General features: G+C 41.9%; 1 protein-coding gene across 1 annotated transcript in view; it reads right to left on the reverse strand.

Annotated features, from left to right (window-relative positions):
- The window catches only part of LOC134577239 (urokinase plasminogen activator surface receptor-like), a 43,174-nt gene extending 20,966 nt beyond the window's left edge, over positions 1-22,208 (reverse strand). The window contains exon 1 of the mRNA XM_063435936.1: positions 22,062-22,208. Within this exon, the coding sequence (XP_063292006.1) occupies positions 22,062-22,110 (49 nt within the window). The 5' untranslated portion in view covers positions 22,111-22,208. The remainder of the gene's footprint in view (positions 1-22,061) is intronic.
- Positions 22,209-22,636: the final 428 nt, after the last annotated feature.

The raw sequence follows: 22,636 nt of genomic DNA on the forward strand, positions 1-22,636 counted from the left end.
TTTTTCTCAATTTCCTAAACATAGGTTGTAAGCTTGTTTGTACAGGGCCGTCTTCATCTACTTGTCCCATATATCATACATGTTTTGTTAGATTTAAATTTGTCTTCTTTCCTATTATTCAGTGCTGCGGTATATGTTGGCACTATATAAATATTTGCAAGTGGTGAAACTTGACATCAACTCAGATGGGACAAGATTCCCCCATTTATACAAAACGGGGTTCTGCTCTTGAGACCTAAAGAAATCTCAGAGCTTCCAGGATTTTATAGTCCATACATTTTGGATAACTTAAAGGATCACTATAGTGTCAGGAAAACAAAGCTGTTTTCCTGACATTATAGTGCCCTGAGGGTGCCCCCACACTCAGGGTCCCCCTTCCCGTGGCACTGAAGGGGTTAAAACCACTTCAGGAGCTTACCTTATTTCGGCGCTGGTGACCTCTCCTCCCCCGCCGACGTCAGCTCCCTCTGCCGATGTCAGTGGAGCCGAATGGTAATCCGTGGCAAGTGCCGCGCGCGCATTCAAAGTGTCCATAGGAAAGCATTTCTCAATGCTTTCCTATGGACGCTCTGCGCGATGGAGGCATAATATGCATCCAGCGTGGCAGATGCGCCTCTAGTGGCTGTCCAGAAGACAGCCACTAGAGGCTGGCTTAACCCCAAATGTAAACATAGCAGTTTCTCTGAAACTGCTATGTTTGCATCAGAAGGGTTAAAACCTAAAGGGACCTGGCACCCAGACCACTTCATTGAGCTGAAGTGGGCTGGGTGACTATAGTGTCCTTTTAATTTATTTAATTTTTTATTTTTTTTAAACGTTTATACAGGACGTTTATATTACAAGCAGAGCAAAAAATCCTTTGGTATTTTTTAGCGGTACATTAGAAGTCTTCTTTGTTGGGTTAATACAGTAAAAAAAAACTAAAAAAACAACTATATACCAGTGTACAAAAAAGTGTTCATTTAAGTTAATATATAACTATCACTTACAGTAATAAAACAAAGATGTCTTTAATCAGTTATGTTATGAGATAATGATCCATTTATCTATATTAGTAAAAAATACACGTTGCCCTCTAATGGAGTTGAACTGAATAATGATACATTATAAATCAAACCGCAAATTTCATTCATGAACATTAAAATCAAAGGTTATGTAAGTATTGGAAGACGCGTGTACAGCCGGATGATTCTTTAGGGGTTTCTCCAATAAACAGTGAGTTGGCCGGGGATCTTGCAGAAGTGGTTCTAAATAAGTTTGGAAAATATTGCCATTTTGGCGGAAATGTTGTCCTAACTTAACCCCTTAAGGACACATGACGTGTGACATGTCATGATTCCCTTTTATTCCAAAAGTTTGGTCCTTAAGGGGTTAATGTAAAGTCCTAATTTAAAAGGTTTTCTGAGCAGTGTGATAAAGCTTCCCGACACTCAAAACCTGGATCTTCTCTTCTTGCCGCTCATACATTGCAACGGTTTCACTGTCGGCCTATCATTGTCAACAAAGGCTGGACAACTTTGAACAGATCATTTAGAATTTTCTGCATTATTGTTATTTTATTATTTATATAGCGGCAGCAAATTCCGTAGCGATGTACAACGGATAGACTAACAGATATGTGATTGTAACCAGACAACTGGACGCACAGGAACAGAGGGATTGAGGGCCCTGCTCAATGAGTTTACATGCTAGAGGGAGTGGGGTATAGTGACACAAAGGGTATAAGTAGCGGTAATGAAATAGGTTGCTAGAAAAGTATTCACTGGGAACTTATTATTGACAGTTGCAGGAGATGAGTCATGGAAGGGGGAGGGGGGAATGAAAACCCGCTAACAGTTTAAATTAAATGCTTTCCGAAAGAAGTGAGTTTTCAAAGATTTTTTTTGAAGGAGTGGAGACTGGGTGAAAGTCTAACGGAGAAGGGAAGGGAGTTCCACAGAAAAGGTGCAGCCCTGAGAAGTCTTGGAGGCTAGCATCAGATGTGTGAGTATGGACAGAGGATAGACTTAGGTCTTCGGCAGAACACAGGGGCCTCGACGGGACATACTTGTGTATGAGGGAGGATAGGTAGGTTGGAGCAGCATTATGAAGGGACTTGTAAGCAAGCACCAGAAACTTAAATTGAGCCATGTATCTAACTGGGAGCCAATGTAGGGACAGGCAGAGGTGGAGGTGTGGGAGGTGCGGGCAGACCGGAAATTGAGCCTTTCCGCTGTATTCATTATAGATTGCAGCGGTGCAATCTGGGAACACGTAAGACCATTGAGAAGGGGATTGCAGTAGTCAAGGTGAGAAAGAACAATTTCACTTTCATAGGGTTGTGGCGGATTTGGGGGTTCCAACTAGTACGATTTTTCTTCCTGGGGATTTAGATACAGACTAAGCTTCAGGTTGTCATATCTCGTGTCATATCTAGGGGGTTCCCTATTGGGCTACTTGAATTCTGCAATTTCAACAGGGCCATTTGATTTTTGGCTGTAAGTCATGCCCATGGGGCGTGCTTTCAGTCACTTACTTTCCTTGACTGTGGTTGGTATTCATCTACCTTTTAACTTTACTTGCCTTTTGGGAGTTTGGAGTTTTGTTCCTCGTGGGTTACAATGGTCAGACATTTTGGCGCAGTAAAACAGTGTCTAACTTGGCCTTTGAGCTGTTTACGGAGGCTGCAACTCAGTTGGTTTTGGTGCTTTTTTCTGAGAGCTATGATGTTGGCGTGGTCAGATTCCTTTTTGGTGCTATTCCCGATTGTAGTGTCGGCCAAGCTCTGGGTTTTAGCTTTGGCAAAGAAGCAGGTTCTTTTCCATGCAAAAAACCTTGCATGTTGAGTTGTTCATGTTGTTAACCAGTTATCTTTGGGCTCTCTTCTGGGATGGGCTTTATTGCGACGGTTGGTTCTGCATTGCTTGGAATTTAATATTTGTTTGGGTGCAGGTGCCAGGTGTGTCTAATGTATTGCCAACTCTCTTTCTCGCTTCCAGGAGGATGAATTTCAAGAGGTGACTCCAGAGGCAGAAGCTTGTGGAGGGCCCTGAATTCTTCTGGAACCTCAGTTTTGGAACTTGACTGACTTGATTGAGAGATCCCTGTCTCCTAAGTCTTGGGAAGCATACTTGACGGTGTGGGATCAATTTGGTAGGTCTTCTTCAGAAAGTAGGTTGTTATCCACTTAGCCTTTCTTTCTGACATGCGGCATCGAGGGACATCCGTGTCAGTGGAACAGGGTATGTCAGCTCTTTCAATCTTAATGCACTTCATGTGAGGGGAAGATGTGACTAAAGCATTTGTGGTTCAGCGGGTATTGCACTGTTGGAGACGTAAACTGGTGGCGGTCGTTAGGCATCCTGTATTTGTGCACTTTCTGGTAGACATAGGTGGGATCCTGCCTGCAATTTATGTTTTCCCATTGGAGGCAATTCTGTTTCGGGTAGCCTTTTCTGTGTGTTTTTATGCAACTCTATGCATTGGCAGATTTGTGGATTTCTAGAGCTCAGTCACCCCTTTTTAGGAAGGAGGTTCTTTAGTTTCAAAAAGAAGTGAAATTTCTAATTTGGCGATCTATTACTGATCAAGCGGGTAGTGGTAGAGTGATTAGGATTGGCGCGTCCATAATTGGACATGCGTTCAAGTGCATGCGTATGGGTTATTATCCATTCACTAGAATGTTTATGTTGGTGTTGCGCTCGTTAGGAGTGGATTATACTGTATTGCGCTTGTTAGGAGTGGACTCCCAAACAAAAATAAAAAATGATAGTGGTTATTCAACTCATTCATTCCGCATCGGTCTCACTCTGCAGGCAAGCAGGTTAGGTCTGTAAGACTCTTCCATTTGGCTGCTGGGTCGGTGGGAATGAGCAGGTTTTCGATCGTATGTTCGGCCTTTAATAGATGTCTGGGTATGGTTAATGTTCGGTTGATTTCTTTATTGCTAGATATTCTCTATATGTTTGGATCCTTGGGCATTCTTTTATTTATTGGGCAGCTTACCACACAGATAGTACCACAGCAGCTATCAGTTTCACATAGCCCAGTTCACTATTTAGTGAACCAGGCTATGTTCAGTTTTAGGCTGAACCACAGTCCAGGGCTCTCTCACCTGGTCCTAAGCCCCTAACCCATCACTATTGCCACTAAGCACCCACTACAGCCCCTAATCCCCTTTTATTGCCTATGATCCCCCACTACAAGTCCTGACCCCTGCACTACAGGTCCTGACCCTCATCACAGGTCCTGACCCCCTTACTACCCCTCACCTTTCACCACAGGTCCTGACTCCCCCTTTTTCCCCTCACCCTTCCTATTGATCCCCCCTGCCCCCCCCCATTTCAGCCTTTGATCCCACACTACAGGGATCTACTACAGACCCAGACCCACCGCACTACTGGCCCTAACTCCCCCAATACAGTGAGCTTGTCTGTAAGTGAGCTTGTGTGTGTCTGTGAGCTTTTCTGTAGTGAGCATGTGTGTTTGTCAGTGAGTTTGTCTTTCGTGAACATGTGTGTCAGTGAGCGTTTCTGTAGTGAGCATGTATGTGTGTATCAGTGAGCATTTCTGTAGTGAGCATGTATGTGTGTGTTAGTGAGCATGTGTGTCAGTGAGCTTGTCTATAATAAGCATGTGTATGCGTGTCAGTGAGCTTGTCTGTAGTGAGCATGTGTGTGTCAGAGAGCTTTTCTGTAGTGAGCATGTGTGACAGCGAGCTTTTCTGTAGTGAGCATGTGTGTGTCAGTGAGCTTGTCTGTAGTGAGCCTATAAATGTGTATCAGTGAGCTTGTGTTTTTATGTCAATGAGCTTATATGTATCAATGAGATTGTCAGTCTGTGAAGCTGTGTATCAATGAGTCTGTGTGCTTGTGTCAGTGAGATTGTCTGTCTGCATGTGAGTGTGCTTACTGTATAATTACATTTTTTTTACACTGACAGAACCAATGTTTTGAATTAGAAAAATAAACATACCGATAATATCTATCTGTATATATATATATATATATATATATTTTTTTAAAATATTATTTACCTACATGCACACACAATACACTCACACCACATGGCACAATGACTTATGGGGCTGGCATACATATTTTTCCAAGGCTGCTTTGTAACCCTAGTCCGGCCCTGCAAAAAGGGGCCGAGCATGGATGTCATTACAATTATGCCCCCCCCTGGAAAACTTCCTGCGGACGCCCATGCAGCTCGGGTACATGTAAATGGTTCATCACTTGTACTTTCCTTTGGTTTAGGTAAGTCCGTAACTACGTGAATAACAAGGAAATGGAAGTAAAAATATAATAGAAATCGCATGACATTTTAATGCTTTATTTGCAGCGATGTTGTAAGTGGAGACCCTTTGTTCTCGTCATCTTTCTAAAACTACTAATGGTGGTTGACATTAATGGCTTTCAGACAACGTATATTCAGCTTTTTGTAATGGAATGAAAGCTCTTCAGTTTATCATCCCTCGTTCTATCATTAGGTAGTGTTATGTACAAACAGGTTTAGGTTGTGATAAGTGATTGGTATTTATACCTGTGGTATTTCTATCATTCAGTAACAATATTGTTATAAGAACAGTCAAATTGCTATTCTCCATGGAAGTCCTTTATTTGTGTAAAGACACCTGGGATAACGCTTAGCTTTCCAGGTCAAGTCCTCTGTGGCTATTACGGAGTATCGTGCTCTATAATACACAAACATGACTGCTCAGTCCCGTTACTTTGAGAAATTCTGAATATTCGGCTTGAGATCGGCCCTTAATTGCATTTTAGGACAGCCTTGCTCTGAGGGCACTTTGACGTGTCAGCTACTTTTGTAAAGGGACTATAATGCTGATGATTCACTGTTCAGATAAACATTCTGGCCCACCATTTCTTTATATGGCTTATTAATGGGCCCTGTTATTGTTTTTTAAAATAAGTTAATATTGTATTTTTTATCATTTACTGTTTAAAAGATATTCAAACTTTTATGTAGTGCAAAGCTTCAAATTTCACATTTTATACCACTAACCAGGCCACTTCGCTCTCCTGCTCTCATCCCCCACCCGTTTTGTTATTTGTATTTATTGTTTTTTCTAAATCTTTTTGTATCTGTTTGTTCTATGCTCTGTTTCTACTTACTGTCCATGTCTGATCTTTAGTTCCATGTTATGTTTAATTCTATCTAATACTCCTACTGTCTTGTGGGCTGTATTTGAATAGTCTGTTTGTGTGTGTGAGATTTGTTCATTTTACTTCTTTTTCTATTTTGTCTTTAAAGTTCTTGGATGCTTTTTGGAACCACACTATTGTTGTTGTTTTAATTGGTGCACGGTTATTGTGCTATAATAAAGTGAAAGGGAATGAGGACGTATAACCTGGCATTAATTTTTTAACATTTGTTTTGTTTGTGTTTCTTTATTTTCATCCTTGGGGCACAAAAGTATTACTGTTTGTGATTTTTGAATGCTAGACTTTATTTTTTTTTCAATTTATCAACATTCACTCTATATGTTTAGATTGGAATTTTTTTGTACTATGCTGTAATATGACTTTTGTGTAACTGCCACTATGTGACTTGCAACTCCAAGCCTGGAGGGTCCATGGCACGCTCACCATGGATGCATTTCTGCATTTCTATTTGCCAAGGTGACACCGTGCCTCAAATGACCCTTTCTCAAGCTTCGCACATCAATAAATCTCTCAATCTTTAAAGGTCCAAGGCCTCATGGGACCAAATGTAAGCTACAAATCAGGCATGGATTACACGAGGGCAACAACCCATGTTAAAATAAAACCATCTTACATTGTTACGAGATAAAAACCATTATAAAATATTGATTTCTGTAAAAAGAAAAAAATACATAGCCAAGAGGCTAAAAAAATAAATAAATTACAACAATGACAATTAATTAATTAGTTGTATATAGTTGTAATTACATGAAAAGTTATAGTTTATCGAGGTATTCCAGAGCAGACACAGTTAATTTAGAATTTGTATGTATTTACCATTTGATTTGTGTGACATTTCCCTCAAAATCAGGAGTGATTTTTATAACCTTATTTTGGGACCATGAATTTTACTTATCTGGACTCACAAGAGCGATCATTACATTTTTTTTTAATTTTTTTTTAAATTCTTTATTTTGGTTGTGCAGATGATCACAAGATATGAACAGGCGCCACAACAGCGTGTTGTAAGGATTACAGATATTAGACAGCGGCATAGAAATTCGCTGATTTTTTTTTTTAAGGTTAAATCAAATAGCAGGGTCACATGCTTATCCAACATATGCAAAGTGTGTGTAAAGTGTCGTCATCGCGTAATAATGGTCATTTTGCTTAATGAGGTTAAGTAACAGGCTTATAAGCTTTGCAAATGCCCATGAGACCAAGAGGTTACTTCAGCAACACACCTAGAGTACCTGGGCTCTACCCCGGGCTAGGTCTACTCTCGTGGCAGGAATGACAGCTTAACGTTATAGTAATAGGCTTAAACCTGCAGCGGTATGTGAACACAGGTCAGCTTACGGCTGATGGAGGTGCTGTACTAAGTGAAAATATGTGACATAGCATAACTCGTCTCTGGTGACCAATATCATGATGCCACAGGCAAAAGATATTGCTGGTTGCCAATGTAAGACTTTTGCAATATATCACTAGTTGTCAACCTAGCACATATAAGGGGTGTCACTAGATGCTATTATAAACATATGAAATACTTAGTTGGTTGCCAATATAAAACACACGGAGGGATGTCCTGAGAAAGAGGGGCACCAAAGCAAGTGAGGATAAGTAGTAGGCTTTACATTGGTGGGAGTAGGGTGGCCTCGGTCTGGGTGAGTCTGCTTAACCAATGCCCCTACGTGAGGCTGAGTCCAGCGGGTCCGTCGATGGTGCCGATGGGGACTGCTTCCAGGCTTCCCGAGGATGCAGCATACGGGAGGCACGTGCAGGCGATTGTGTGCAGGTATAGAACGTCTGTGGTACTGTCTATGTAGTGGGTAAGTGGCTCTGCTGCGGCATTGTAGTGGTATCTGCCGGTTCAGGCTCAACAGTCCGCCATCTTCTCCTTCTGTCTGGCTGGGCTTTACCCTGCTTGAATCTGCGTTGGGTTGCTGCTCTCTGGCGGGGCTGCCTGTGGCGCTGCGCCACAGGGATCCTCTTGGGTTTTTGAGCTTTGTGCAGGCTGTGTCCAGTGGCAGCATTGCGCCGTTTGGGCGTTGCTGGGTTGGACCCTTTCTTGTGAGTGTCCATAGTAAGAGTGGGGTTTGTCCCACTTGTCGCCTTTCTCTTACGCTTCCGACCCCGCAGCACACCGCCGGGTGAAGACCCTGCTTGTGGGGGCATCAGTAGAGCCTCTAGCTTCTCCCAGATTTCCTGGAATATGTGGTCGTACCTGAGCTCTGTTTCCCTCTGGATCATGAGCACAGCAGTGGCGCACTGGCCGCCCGTCATTTTGTGGACTCCGCCCGCCATCTCTGGACTTCGTGGGTTTGTCGCTTGGGCCTTGCATGGCCGGTTAGTCTCATGTGGCAGGACCGGGATAACCCCCACCGGTCCAGAGGGGGGGGGGAAAGGGGCTCCGAGTCTGTGTTCTCTTCGTTCTCGGCGGCAGGAGGGCAGCAGCCTCTCCCGCGCCTGCCATACCAGTAGGCCTCACCGGCTCGTGGGGCGTATGTCGGGTCGGTCATCGCTTGTAAGGTATCATACTGTGTGTCCCGATTTCCCCTCACGCTTTGTGGCCCTAGTCTGGTGCTCAGGTGCCGTTTCAGTAGGGTTTTCACGCTTTTTTAGGCGCTGGTCGCAGGAGCTGACAAGGATTGCTGCTGTTCAGCTCTGCGGTTCGGCCCCACTCCCTGCAATCATTAAATTTCAAATGCTCCTACTACTGAAAATTGTGTAGAAGCCCTGGAAAAGACACACAACAAAAGGCAAGTGTGGGATGTATGTCGCCATGTTGTAAGCCATACTACGGAATGCGAGTCGATCCACTTGGGCTTTGGGATAAATGTTGTAGTCAACTTTATTTGACACCTTTCCTGAATATTGCACAAGATTGTACATATAATCAATATGTGTTCTGTGGATGTTATGTTAAACTTGGAGTTTTTAATACGGAACATAATATTGAGTTGTGGTGGAGTTGGCGGTATGCACAAGGTCAGAGGGTATTTCATCTATTAAGACAAAAAAACTTGAAAATAGAGGACTGCTGACCTAATACGAGAGAACTGCTGACCTAATACGAGAGAACTACTAAATGCAAAAGACACCGACTGTGTGATCTAAAACTTCTAAAAGTGCTCAATATGTCTTTGTTAACTCTGTCCACCTTAATGCATGAGCAGTCCACCGCTTCACCTATAATAAAACTACAGTTGTCAAGTTATGACTCTTCTGTATTTCTTACAGACAAAATGAGACCGCCGTAATCAGCTCTTGAAACTCTTATTCCTTTTCCTTTTCGGCGAAACCGTTATGTAACCTCGCTTTTGCGGACACGTTGAATATCACTGCAAATGTAATTGTTAATTATACACAAAAAAATACAAATTATGAGGAAGTTTCATGCAAATGTCAAAATTCATGAAATATGCGGCATACACATCATAAAAAAAAAACAAAATTTGAAAAGAAAAAACATAACCTGCATACTGCGTACTGGGTGTAACATCGTCAGAGGCAATGACGAAGAGCCAGTGTTTAACTGTTTTATTATTAGATACAAGAGATTTGGTTATTGAGTGGTAGAAGGGGGGATCTTAGACAACGATTGTATTTGTTGAAAGGCTTTTTTAGTGTGGTTTAAGGAAACAAAGAACACATTCAAACAAATGTTCAGAGTTCTTACTTATACTGCAACCCCTGTCCTGCGTGGCAAAATATCTAAGAATTCTTAAGCATGCCCTTTATTCTGTGAACTTATAACAACCTTAACGCTTAACTGAGTGTGAAAAGAAATCATTATATTGTTAGAAATATAAACTGACAAACAGAGATGTAACCAGAAACCACAGAGTCGTGGTGGTAAAATTGCCCTGCTCCCCCCCCCCCCTATACATCTCCCCCACCCTTCCCCCAGCCCCTCCATGTGTTCATTCACGCCCCCCAGAACCTCCATGTGTTTCATTCACGCCCCACAGGGTAAGTGTGGCATGCTTGGGGGGATGAGTATGACAGAATTGGAGGGGTTTATGCGATAGGGTGAAAGGGGGCGAGTGTGACAGAGTGATGGAGAATGAGTGTGACAGGACTGGGGGGGGGGGGTGTGACAGTGCTAGAGAAGGTGAGTGGAATAGGGTGAATATATGTCAGAGTGATGGCAAGGTGAGAATGGATGAGTGACAGGATTGTGGCAGGTTGAATGGGGGTGACAGTGTGTGGTGACAACCACACACTGACATACATGCAGATACACACCATATAACACATACAGATATGTACACGGACAAACATACACATACAGACAGACACATCCATACAGACACACAAACATACATACAGACACACATACATACATACAGACACACATACATACATACAGACACACAAACATACATACAGACACACATACATACATACAGACACACATACATACATACAGACACACAAACATACATACAGACACACATACATACATACAGACACACAAACATACATACAGACACACATACACAAACACACACATGCAAAATGTTTTCGTCACCCTCCTGTTTCCTACCTTTCCGGTGCAGGAGAATGACTTCCATGGGGTCCACTGGCTGGCTCAAGCTGATGGGAGTCAGAGTTCCTACTCTATTATTACCAATAATTATAATACACATCCAAAGAGTCCATGTATTGGGGCTGATGTGTATTATAGTCATTGCTGCTGCCCAGAAGTAGTGGGAGTTTGAGTGCAGGGCTTAATTTGGTATGTTTGTATTTGTTTTGTTATTACACAGCCAGGTTACAGTGCTGCCGATACCCCTCTCTGTCTCATTAGAGATTTTACCTTTTAGCTGAATACAGCAAGGTGAAATTTTAGTACAGGACTCACCTAAGAAGATTGACAACGACATGGCAGGTGAGCTTGTACTTTAATGGCCACTGGAGTGATCCTAAAAAAACTCTTATTTAAATTTATTTAAATTTGTACAGGGATTTGGGATAGTGTGTAGGTAACTATTTTTGTTTTTTGTTTTATTGTGTTAGAATTGTGGCTTATCTAAGGCGAAAGTGATACATAGGGCTGGATTCTCCTAACAAAGTAAGGCTTTAATCTCCTTACTGAATAACAATCCAGTTCCTCTATTAAGTCTATGGACAAGCTGCTATTCATTAAGCCGCGTATATCCTTACTCTAATACGAGAATTCCACACCCACAGGGCTTTTTTTGAATTTCAAATTTAAGTCCCAAGTAGACAAAATGGAGACATAATCGATTCATTCCAGTTTGCTACTTTGGCCTTTCATTTTAAATCCACTTTGTATTCACGACAATTCTCTCTCTCTCGTAACCATGTATAGTATCAATATTATATCAGAAAATGGCTTCATTTGCTAAAATGAAACATAGGACAATGTAATGAAACACATGAATAAAACCACCATGATGCAGATTATAAATGAGAGCCGGAAACCTACTAAACTGTGTACCCTCAAAACAATTCAAACTAAGGGGAAAGAAACATATATAAAAGTGTTGGAACCTTGTTATATAATGTGAACACTAATATAGTGCAAAACACAGAATACAAACTTGGTGTACAAGGTGGAAAATATACTAACAAATCTAATCCTAATCCTGAAACCTGTCCAGTTTGTTTCTCCATTAGGTTTTCATTATATTTCCCACCTTGTCAGGGCAGGATTAAGAGCCCATTGGGCCTGGTGCTGACAATTATGATGGGCCTAATTCCAGAATCTTATCAACAGAAAACACTAAAACAGTCACACCTCCCAAGCGTCATGTATCTGGTGAAGGTGGTGCTGGAGTGAAACTCACAGGATATAGCTATCAGAAATCATATACTGTACCCTATGCTAATATCTCGCTTTCATTTTTCAAGTAAATCCATACCCCCTAACAGCAGGGTCCGGTGCAGAAGGATTTTTGTGGGCGGGATAAATGGGTGGGCCACTGACGTGAATAATATAACCAGAACCGCCCAAGGGGACAATCATGCCCAAAAGGGGGGGGGGGGGGTTGTCTACACAAAGAATTAGATGGTCAGCCTGGCATGAATTCATGTTAAGCTGCCTGCCAATCATGCAGGATGACCAACCAAGGACATACTGTGCAGACAGCACCCTGAGCTTGGAATAAATGTGTATAATGATGCGCTCGCTCTACGCTTTCTAAGGACTGTCCCCTAGCAATCGCAGGTCCACTCCTCTCCTAACCTTCGTACTAGCAGGCAGAAGCTCCTGTTATACAGTCTACGACAGAGAAAAAGTGTATGTAGGGAATGTAGAAGAAAGGGAACATGCCACAGAGTTAGAGAGACTTAAGCAGCAAGAGCATTTGCATAGGGCGCAAAATCAGCTTTACCTTAACTAATTACATTGTCAGCCAGTCCACACCAGTTTTGTTCCCCTACATCCCTCTCAAGTTTCAATACTTAAGGAAGAGCATGTGAAGAGTGTTAAAAAAAAATTATATATATATATATATATATATATTTTTTTTTTTTTTTTAATCAATGGGCCTATTTTATAGGCATTGGCCTATATATAACCCCTTTAGCCACTTACCTTAATCCAGCGCTGGGCTCCCTCTGCGCTGGTGACCTCTCCTCTCCCGACGACTTTAGCTCCCGAGTGGAGCAGAATGCGCATGCGCGGCAAGTGCTGTGCGCGCATTTAAACAGTCCATAGGAAAGCATTTCTCAATGTTTTGCTATGGACGTTCTATGGAGTCGCAGATGCGCCTCTAGAAGCTGTCACGAAGACAGCCACTAGAGGTTGGATTAAACCTGCTATGTTTACATCTGAAGGGTTAAAACCTGAGGGACCTGGCACCCAGACCACTTCATTGAGCTGAAGTGGTCTGGGTGACTATGGTGTCCCTTTAAGTCCAGAAATTCAGAGCCAACTTTATAGGCTCAAAAGAATGTGAGTGACCCTGATTTTGGAAAACAATATTTCTTGTGTATATACAGATTGCACTATGTAAGTTTTATCTTATCTTCTTTTGTAGGATATTAATTTTTATAGGTATAAGAAGTTGATATTTATGAGTATGGTAACTATAACCGCTGTGTGTGTTTCCCCTGGGTATGTGTGACCGTTGTTAAGTGTGAAGTATAAAGGTGACATTGGATTTGGCGTATTATGGCTGCACTGGGTCGTATAGTTGAGTGCCTTTATAACCGTATTCTGTTTCAATAGTTATTTAATTAAAGAGCATGGTACGACTACGCACCCTAGTCCTGTTATCAATTATCAAGTTTGAACAATGCCCAGATAATTACATATGCAGCTAGCCTGCTCTCTAGAACAAAAAGTTCCAAAATAGAAATATACATCACTGTGTCCTAAATAACTACATAATTGTCGTTATCCGGTTAAATTCAAAGAAGCCAAAATCGTGATATCCTTAATATCTTATCTTTTATAGCATTTCTACGCTGACAGCATGACAACATGCTTCTTCATAAGTTCAAGAATCTCAAAAAAGAGAGAGGTCTAAAATTCTAACTATTTACTGAACCAATTATATATCTTTTAATTACTTTATACATACTACCTGCTGCACAGTGCGAACGCATCTAATTATTCGCGCACACTATGCTGCCCGGGGGCAGTTCCATGGTGTCCCCAGATAAGGGACAGCAGAGAACTAAAGCAGGACGGACGTACACATTGTCGTGTGACATCATGGTACGAATAAGCAAGTATATAAACTGCGTATATGATAGAGATAGCTCTGAATGCTTTATATATGACTCACTATCGCATTGCTGGGAAATTTTTGAACCACTTATTAATGAAATGTCGTACGTATTTACCCATAAATATGTCACTTTGCCATTCTGTTCAAACACACCTGAGTGTCATAATCTAAACTAGTCAAAGGCTGCCACAACATAACCTATGGTAACAAAATATTTTACGGACTGCAAAAATGATACATTTCATACGGACACAGATAGGATGCATAGGAAAGTTATGCTAAAAATCTCAGCATTAATGGGATGTTCTAATGAAGGATACAGAAAAAGGGTATTGGGGCACACCGTGAACATGCATACCTCATTAGAGGTGCTGCTACAAGGACCAAAATATGTACACAATACAAACCAAACAAAAGCGAACACACAAAAACAGACAGTTTAAAATTTTAACAAGGCTACTTAATCACCTATCTTAGCAAACAAATATGGAGGTTCAGTTATATATATATGGCCATACCGTGTTAAGTCCATCACTATGTCACTGCACCCCAATATCAGTGGGTCCTACACTAATTTTAACATGAGAGAGTATTGCAGTTAGCATGTTTATTTCCCATGTTCAAATGAGTGTAGGACCCACTGATATTGGGGTACTGTGACCTAGCTGTGGGCTTAACACGATGGCTTGAGAAAGGTCACAGATGATGATAAAATGTTGCCCCATGTAATGCTTCATCGAAAAACTGTTAAATTTACTTCAAAGAGTGTCTGGACCTTATTTGATTTGCCTGAATTCTCTTTCTAGGGTTTGGGGCCAAGCTCAAGGCTAAAGCATCACGATTGTACTTTGGATTATATGTTTTGAGGAGTTTTATCCTTTTGGGAATGCAGTCCCCTTCACTGGAAATGTATGCAGCCCCTAGGCCCTAGGCAACTGCCTATGGTCATCTTATGGTTAATCATGCTCTGTGGCCAGTTAGCGGTAGCAGGGTTAAGGAAGAAAGGAGTCTAAGGTTTATGAGTAATATAGTTCTTTGATTCACAAGGCCAGTTGGGGAGATCCCTGATCTCTTCAGGTGGGCCTCAACCCAATTTCAACCCAGTGAGCATTTGCCTGATTTGTCTAATGGCCAGTCTAGGTCCACATGTGATCACCATATAATCCAGTATCGTCCCTGATTGGATAGAAGAGTGGAACTGACCCTGTCGTACGAGCACAGACAATACATGATATCCTCTTCCTGGGCAGATAACAGGATCTTTTAGCAGAGGCCAATGTATTAATTCTATATGAGGGAGGAGGGGTTAAATAAACATGGGTTACGGGGAGAAAGAAGAAGACTGTGGTGGAGAATCAGGGAACATGTGGGAGCAGTGGCGTAACTATCACAGTTGCAGGGGCCGCAGCTATGACCATGGGTCAGGCATAAATTCAGGGCTAGTGCACAGTGGCACTGGCGTGCGTTTGTCGGGTGACTGGCATGAGGGGAGCACTGTGCTGCTTCCCTCCTGCAGGTCACTGTATGTATCGCTGCTGAGCGGTCTGCGGTCTGACAGGGAGAGCTCATTGAGAAAGTGCTTCCTATCAGATGGATACCACAATGAGCAAGTATGGGGGGGGGGAGGGGCATGGAGGATCTGGAGGGGATGAGATACATGGAGTGGCTGTAGGGAAGGGAATGAGACACATGCAGGAGCTGGGTGAGGGAATGAGACACATGGAGGGTCAGGGGTAGGGAATGAGACATATGGAGGGTCTGGGGGGAGGGAATGAGGCACATGGAGGGTTTGGGGTTGAGAGAATGAGACACATGGAGGGGCAGGGGGAGGAATAAGGCACATGGAAGGGTGGAATGAAACACATTGAGGGGCTCGGATAGAGGGAATAAGAGACATGGAGGAGCTCAGGGTGTAATGAGACACATGGAGGGGGAATGAGACACATGGAGGGGTGGGGGTGATGAGACACATGGAGGGGCTGGGGGAAGAATGAGACACATGGAGGGACTGGGGGAGGAGTAAGACACATGGAAGGGTGCTAATGAGACACATTGAGGTGCTGGGGGAGAGGGAATAAGACACATGGTGGAGCTCGGAGATGTAATGAGACACATGGAGGGGGAACTACTGTTCATGGAGTCCATGGAAGCAGGAAAGTAGTAATCTAAATTAGGACACTGGGACATGACCCTGAATTCGGGATTGTCCCACACAAATTGAGACTGTTAGGGGACCTCTATAACTAATGTGTGTTTAGTAAAGCACCAAATTAATTCAATGTGAAGTTCAAAGAGTGAAATACTTAAATATATTAATATATGTCTTAAAGACCCATTGGTCTATGTCATAATGGTAGTTAATCTGCCGTTGAGCATTTTACATGAATAGAGATGGTTTATAATTCTTTTCTCACTGTGCCCCAAGACCAGAATTTGCCTTCCCATGGTCCCCCATTGCTAGCTCTTTCCTGGTCCCAGTTTGAGAACTTAGTGAGATTATTCAAATAAGTTGGAAGACATCAGTATTTAGCATCTAAGAATCACAAGCAAGTTTCTGCTGTCAGTCGTAGTGTTGCATAAAGTAAATGCAATGTGTCGTAACTACTATTATCCCACTGATTTTAAAGGCTGTTCCCTATACACATTTTTTTGTAGATTTGAAGACCTTGTGGTAAAAACCACAACTAGGAGCCGGCCATACAGCTAGCAGATCAAATGAAATGTTTGACATTTCCTGCTCAAAGCTTCCTGTATCTGTTTGTTCTGGATACGAAAAGGATATTTTTAATGCTGTATAATACAGAAGGGCACAGAGTGGGTGGCCCGCCATTCAGCCCAGCACATGTGTTTCCCTCAGGATATTAGAACCAGAAAGCTGCCTTCACTTTTTCCCTAATTTGCCTGTTCTTTGATCTAACAATAAACACTTGGTAGTTAGGGTTTTTAAAGATTTATTAAGTATTGTATTTATGAAGCAGAGAACGGACATTCGTATTCTCCGAAAACCTGTCTGTTTGCTAACTTTTTCTTGTAAAATTTTGATTGATCTTGTGAATTAAGCTTTTACTAATATTATTAATACTGTGAAATGTGATGTTGCGGTACCCGCCAAAACCTGAATGATATTTTTGGAAAATGTCTAACATATCATATCATTGTATGAAAGCCAACATTACTATTGTTCCCATTTAGATCTTCATTTTAAATTTCAGATAAGCTTTTTATTTAGCAATTTTGGATAAATATATCAAATATTTTTTTCAAAATATTAAAATAATGAAAAATATATAACATATAAAAATATATATCAAATAAAAACAATAGAAAATTTGAATATTTATCAAACTATGAAATTATTTTTAAAAGTTGGTCTAAAAATATTAAATCATTTGAAGAGCTTATGCAAAATATTAAATTGAGGTCTTACTTAGGGATCACCAGCAGATCAGTCACCCCCCATTCCCATCAAAATCCTATCTAGCCTCAGAATCCCAATATTTCTTATCGGACAGTCAGAACACTGAATTAACACTTGAAGAATTTACCAAGTAAGCACAGATGATGGACACGTTTTACAAACATACAAACAAGGTATAGTTACTAAACTGGGAATTGTGGATAATTGGAAAAACAAATCTCTTGACCGAATATTTGCAATTTCCTGGTTATTTCTAGCTATTGCTGTCCACTGAGTGCACTAGTCCAACCTTCGATAGTTTGATATCATGGCCATTAGTCCAAACATAAAAGCTTAAACCCATACAGTTTTGAGCTGGGAAGCTCTATATAAAATTTCCTTCTGTCAACTCTCTCCGGCGGTACTATACCAGGAGACAACCAGATGCTGCAGAATTATTTTTTTCCAGACAGCAGCCAACATCTTAGTTTGTTTGTGGCCCACCACTACCCTTGCCAGCTCTCTCTTAGGAGATTGATCAAATAGATCTAATGTTTTTGGCTATGATGTCTCTTTAAAACAAATTACTAGTTTTGATTTGTTTTAAAGGCAACCACTATGCTGTCTCTAAAGTATAACTTGTAATTCTAATGCTGAAAGGCAATACTAGAATTGGCATGGGTAATCCGACACATTTACCTTAGTTATCGGACCATTATCGTAGACGAGAAAGTGCAAGACTGTCTGTCTGTCAATCTCATTAGAACCTCAACAGTTGCAATCCCCAAGACTGACGTGTCCCTTAACTAAAACCCAGTAAAGTAATCGGTGAGAACCACACTCATTCCCAACGGCCAAGGGTACTCCAGAGCAGGATCAGCAATCCCAGAATAATAGGTAGAGAAGAAAAACTCTCAGGCACTCCAAATTGAAGCCGCAGGCAGTTTTATTGTAGCAGAACGTAACGCAACGTTTCGACCGTAAAGGACCTTTACGGTCGAAACGTTGCGTTACGTTCTGCTACATTAAAACTGCCTGTGGCTTCAATTTGGAGTGCCTGTGAGTTTTTCTTCTCTACCTTAACTAAAACCCAACATTCTTTGCTACAATGTTTTACCTAATTTTATATCTGTATCTATAAGCTGCTGATCTACGTGATTTAAAACAAAAGTTACATATTTGGACACTTTCACTTGATATACAATATATATCAGCGAAAAAGGTAATTTTAAACAAATATATCAACTGGAGAAATTCGGAGTAATCCACAAATCATACACAGTATACACAGGTATCGGCTCACATCCATCCAAAACCATCTTTAACCCCAACAAGAACGATAACTACTGTGTCCTCGATTTAATATTTCTGAATACGTTTTTCCATTGATTTAATATTTTTGAATCAATGTTTAAAATGATTTCATATTTTTTTTAAATTTTTAAAAAAAAATTATAAACTGATATAAGATTTTATATTTTAATATTTAGAATTTTTAAATTTTTTATCCAAAAACATTAAATACTTTTAAAAAGGGGGCGGAGCCAACACTCGAGCAGAGCGGACGCCATCTCACCGAGCTCCGCAAGAAACGCTCCAAAATCGCCCTAAAAACAAGCAATTTTAAACAAGCAAACAAAGGTACACGGTGCCAGCATAACAGGGTTACCTGCTACAGTGCCCGATGCCCTTTTTCCACACCCCACAGACAAAGGGACCGAAGCGCAGGTCTGCGGCCTACCACGCGCCCTCCATCCCAAGACTCGAGTACATCCTCGGCGGATATCAGGAAAGCGACCTCCTCTGGCCTACCAAACCACCGTCACCCACCTCACAGGCAGAGAGCACAACAATGGGACGCCGATCCCAGAGACCAGCAACGGCCACAGTGTCCGACACGAGAGACATCAGCACTCTCCTGCAGCAACAACCGCCACACAAGATGGCGGCCGCAAAGAACCAGGTCCCCTCTCCCACACCAAGCCCTGCAGAACCAGCAGCATCAACACTAATACCCACAATGGGGGCAGAGCTCACAGAAACTGCAGCACCAGTACCTCTGCCCATGACTGGAGCAGAGCTTACAACACCTGCAGCACCTCTGACAGCTCAGGGGGGGCCCGAGCTAGCTACCAAGCAAGACATACAAACCTTCATGCTGGAGATCCGAAAGTGGCTAGAAACGGACAAAGTCATAAAGGAGGAGGTACGTGCGGTGACAGACAGGGTCCGGGCCTCTGAGGAGGACATTCTGGATATACACAAGGGCATGTCTGCAATGCACGACACCATAAGGCAAGTCCAGACCTCCCAACAGGCACTCAGCACACAACTAACAACCATGGAAGAGTGTTATAGACGATGACACATTAAGATTCGGGGAGTACCTGATAACATCCCCCTGGAAGAATTACCACACTATCTAAGGCGGCTGCTGGCGACCATACTATCTCAGCAGCAGGCAAGAAAGATAACCCTTAATGGGGCATATCGCCTCCCGAAATCTCCCAATGCACCCACCAACGTGACAAGGGACGTAGTGGTGCGCTGCTCCTCCCTACAAGACAAGGGACACATTATGTCGGCAATCCGAGACAAGACCCCCTACTCCTTCGAGAACTCCCCTCTCACGTTTTACCACGACCTCACTAGATCCACGCTCCAGTGGCGCAGATCCCTCAAGCCAGTGACCAGCCACTTGAAAGACTCTGGAGTGACGTACAACTGGGGCCCCCCAAGGTCCCTCATAGTGACTCACCAAGGAACTGTTCACCGGCTCTCCAATATTACAGAGGCTCCCGCTTTCTTACAAGCCCTGGGGCTGCCGGCACTACCCACAGAAGCAACTCGCACAACCCCAACCTGGGACCCAAGCCATGTGGTTCCCTTCGTCCCACGAGACCGGAGACGCCAAGCAAGCCCGAAAACGCCATCGACAACCCAACTGTTAAACTGTTATAATGCGTACACATGAGTAGAATAGCGCTCACCATGTATATTCTAAGTTACTAAGTTAATACTTCCATTATTTTTTATTTATTTTTTTGTTTAATTTTTTTTTTTTTTTTACGTTCACCACACACCACACCGTAGATTTACCTCAGCCCACCAAGGGCACACCATAAGTGGTGCTCCCTCCTATCGCCACCCCCCCCCCCCCCCCCGCGGGGGTACATTAAACAGCAATAACAACACTGTACCCACATTGCCTATAGCTCCCAATACCCTGTACCCCACTAAGGCTCAGCGTTCAGGCACTACCCATCCTCGCAGGGTCAAGTCGCCTAAGCCTGTCATGCAACCTTAAAATATCCAGCACGACACTGTAAAGGAATGCCTGAAATGGCCAATACTCTTAACACCTCCACAACAGTTAGACACACACCGGTAAGGAGACTCTAGGGTACAAATTAATTAATCGTGTACTTTACATCCAATAATGCCTGTAGATGATGTGACAATCTAACCTGTTACAGAACAAGACACGTGACAATTGTGTTGCTTATACATAAACATAGCTAATCTCACTTGACTTACCTAACAACTCGACCGAACTCTATTTCTAAGCTACAAGTGAAATACAGTTTTTCCTGTTCTATTTTTGTTTTTTAAAAGAAATGTGCACGTTTAACTTTTAAAAATACTATTAATCCCGTTACTAATATACAAGCATGCATACGTAGACTAATTACGCTATTATAGTCCTATTCATGTAGTCCTAGTCAGTTAAATCTCATAAACATAAAAAAATGTGCTGTATTACTCTGCTATGACAATGTTTGCTATTGAAATTCCTGTACTAGCTGTCGTGGCGCTACAGGACCATCTGTTATGTTTTCTTATGCACAAGAAAAATAAAGAATTTAAATCATTTAAAAATCTTATGCAACAATATTAAAACGACTGTCAGTACTACCAACCTGTCTAAGCTGAATGGTAATTCTATCTATCTGTCTGTCTATCTATCTATCTGTCTGTCTGTCTGTCTATATATCTATCGATCTATCGATCTATCTATCTATCTATCTATCTATCTGTCTGTCTATCTATCTATCTATCTATCTATCTATCTGTCTGTCTGTCTATCTATCTATCTATCTATCTATCTATCTGTCTGTCTGTCTATCTATCTATCTATCTATCTATCTGTCTGTCTGTCTATGTATCTATCTATCTATCTATCTGTCTGTCTGTCTATCTATCTATCTATATATCTATCTATCTATCTATCTATCTATCTGTCTGTCTGTCTGTCTGTCTATCTATCTATCTATCTATCTGTCTGTCTGTCTGTCTGTCTGTCTGTCTGTCTATCTATCTATCTATCTGTCTGTCTGTCTGTCTGTCTGTCTATCTATCTATCTATCTATCTATCTGTCTGTCTATCTGTCTGTCTGTCTATCTATCTATCTATCTGTCTGTCTGTCTGTCTGTCTATCTGTCTGTCTGTCTGTCTGTCTATCTATCTATCTATCTATCTGTCTGTCTGTCTATCTATCTATCTATCTGTCTGTCTGTCTATCTATCTATCTATCTATCTGTCTGTCTGTCTGTCTGTCTATCTATCTATGTATCTATCTATCTATCTATCTATCTATTCTAAGGAAACACTCATCTGAACATGTATCAGGGATATCTAAATATTTAGTTTCATCAACATGCCTTGACCTAGATATGTAATGCTGCACTTTGTAACACTAAGACACAGTGATCTAAATATCTCAACACACTAACTGTATAATAACTGAAATATAACGCACAATAGTGATGGTAAACCCTTACTATCCACATGCAGCTCAACCATCCACTCACCTGGAGAGATATTGAACAGTAGTAGGAACGCTGTCCAGACAATCGCCATGTTTTGAATATCCTAAATGATCCCTCTAAGCGTTCTCCCCCCATTCAACACTGGAAGGTCTTTGGGGGGAGTAACCAGTCCTCTTCTATCAGCGGAATAGCTACGTCTATGATGAAAAAAGAGACATAACATAGAACAGGTTTGGTGAAAACAAGGACACACCCCAAATGTGTGTGAGCTCAGTCAAAATCCACTCCCTGACCTCTGAAATATGTTACCAAATTTTTAACATTTTGTCCTGGAATATATCACTTAACCCATGTCCTACCAGACAGGAGAGAGATGTGGAGAATGAACGTAGAAAATTACTTTTTTTTTTTTTTTTATAAATTCTTTATTTTCGTTTTCAGTAATGTGTGGGTAGGGGGTACAAAAGAAGGGGATGGGGTGGGAAGGGGTAACATGATGCAACCACAATTTGTAATCCCTGCGTCTCAGGTCGGGCTCGTCTACTCGGAACCGATGTCGGATTTGGTCGTGGGTTGGCTGCTACCTGCGTTGACCCTTACCCTGCTGCTTGTATGTG

This window comes from Pelobates fuscus, chromosome 11, assembly GCF_036172605.1.
Source record: "Pelobates fuscus isolate aPelFus1 chromosome 11, aPelFus1.pri, whole genome shotgun sequence".
Lineage (NCBI taxonomy): Eukaryota > Metazoa > Chordata > Amphibia > Anura > Pelobatidae > Pelobates > Pelobates fuscus.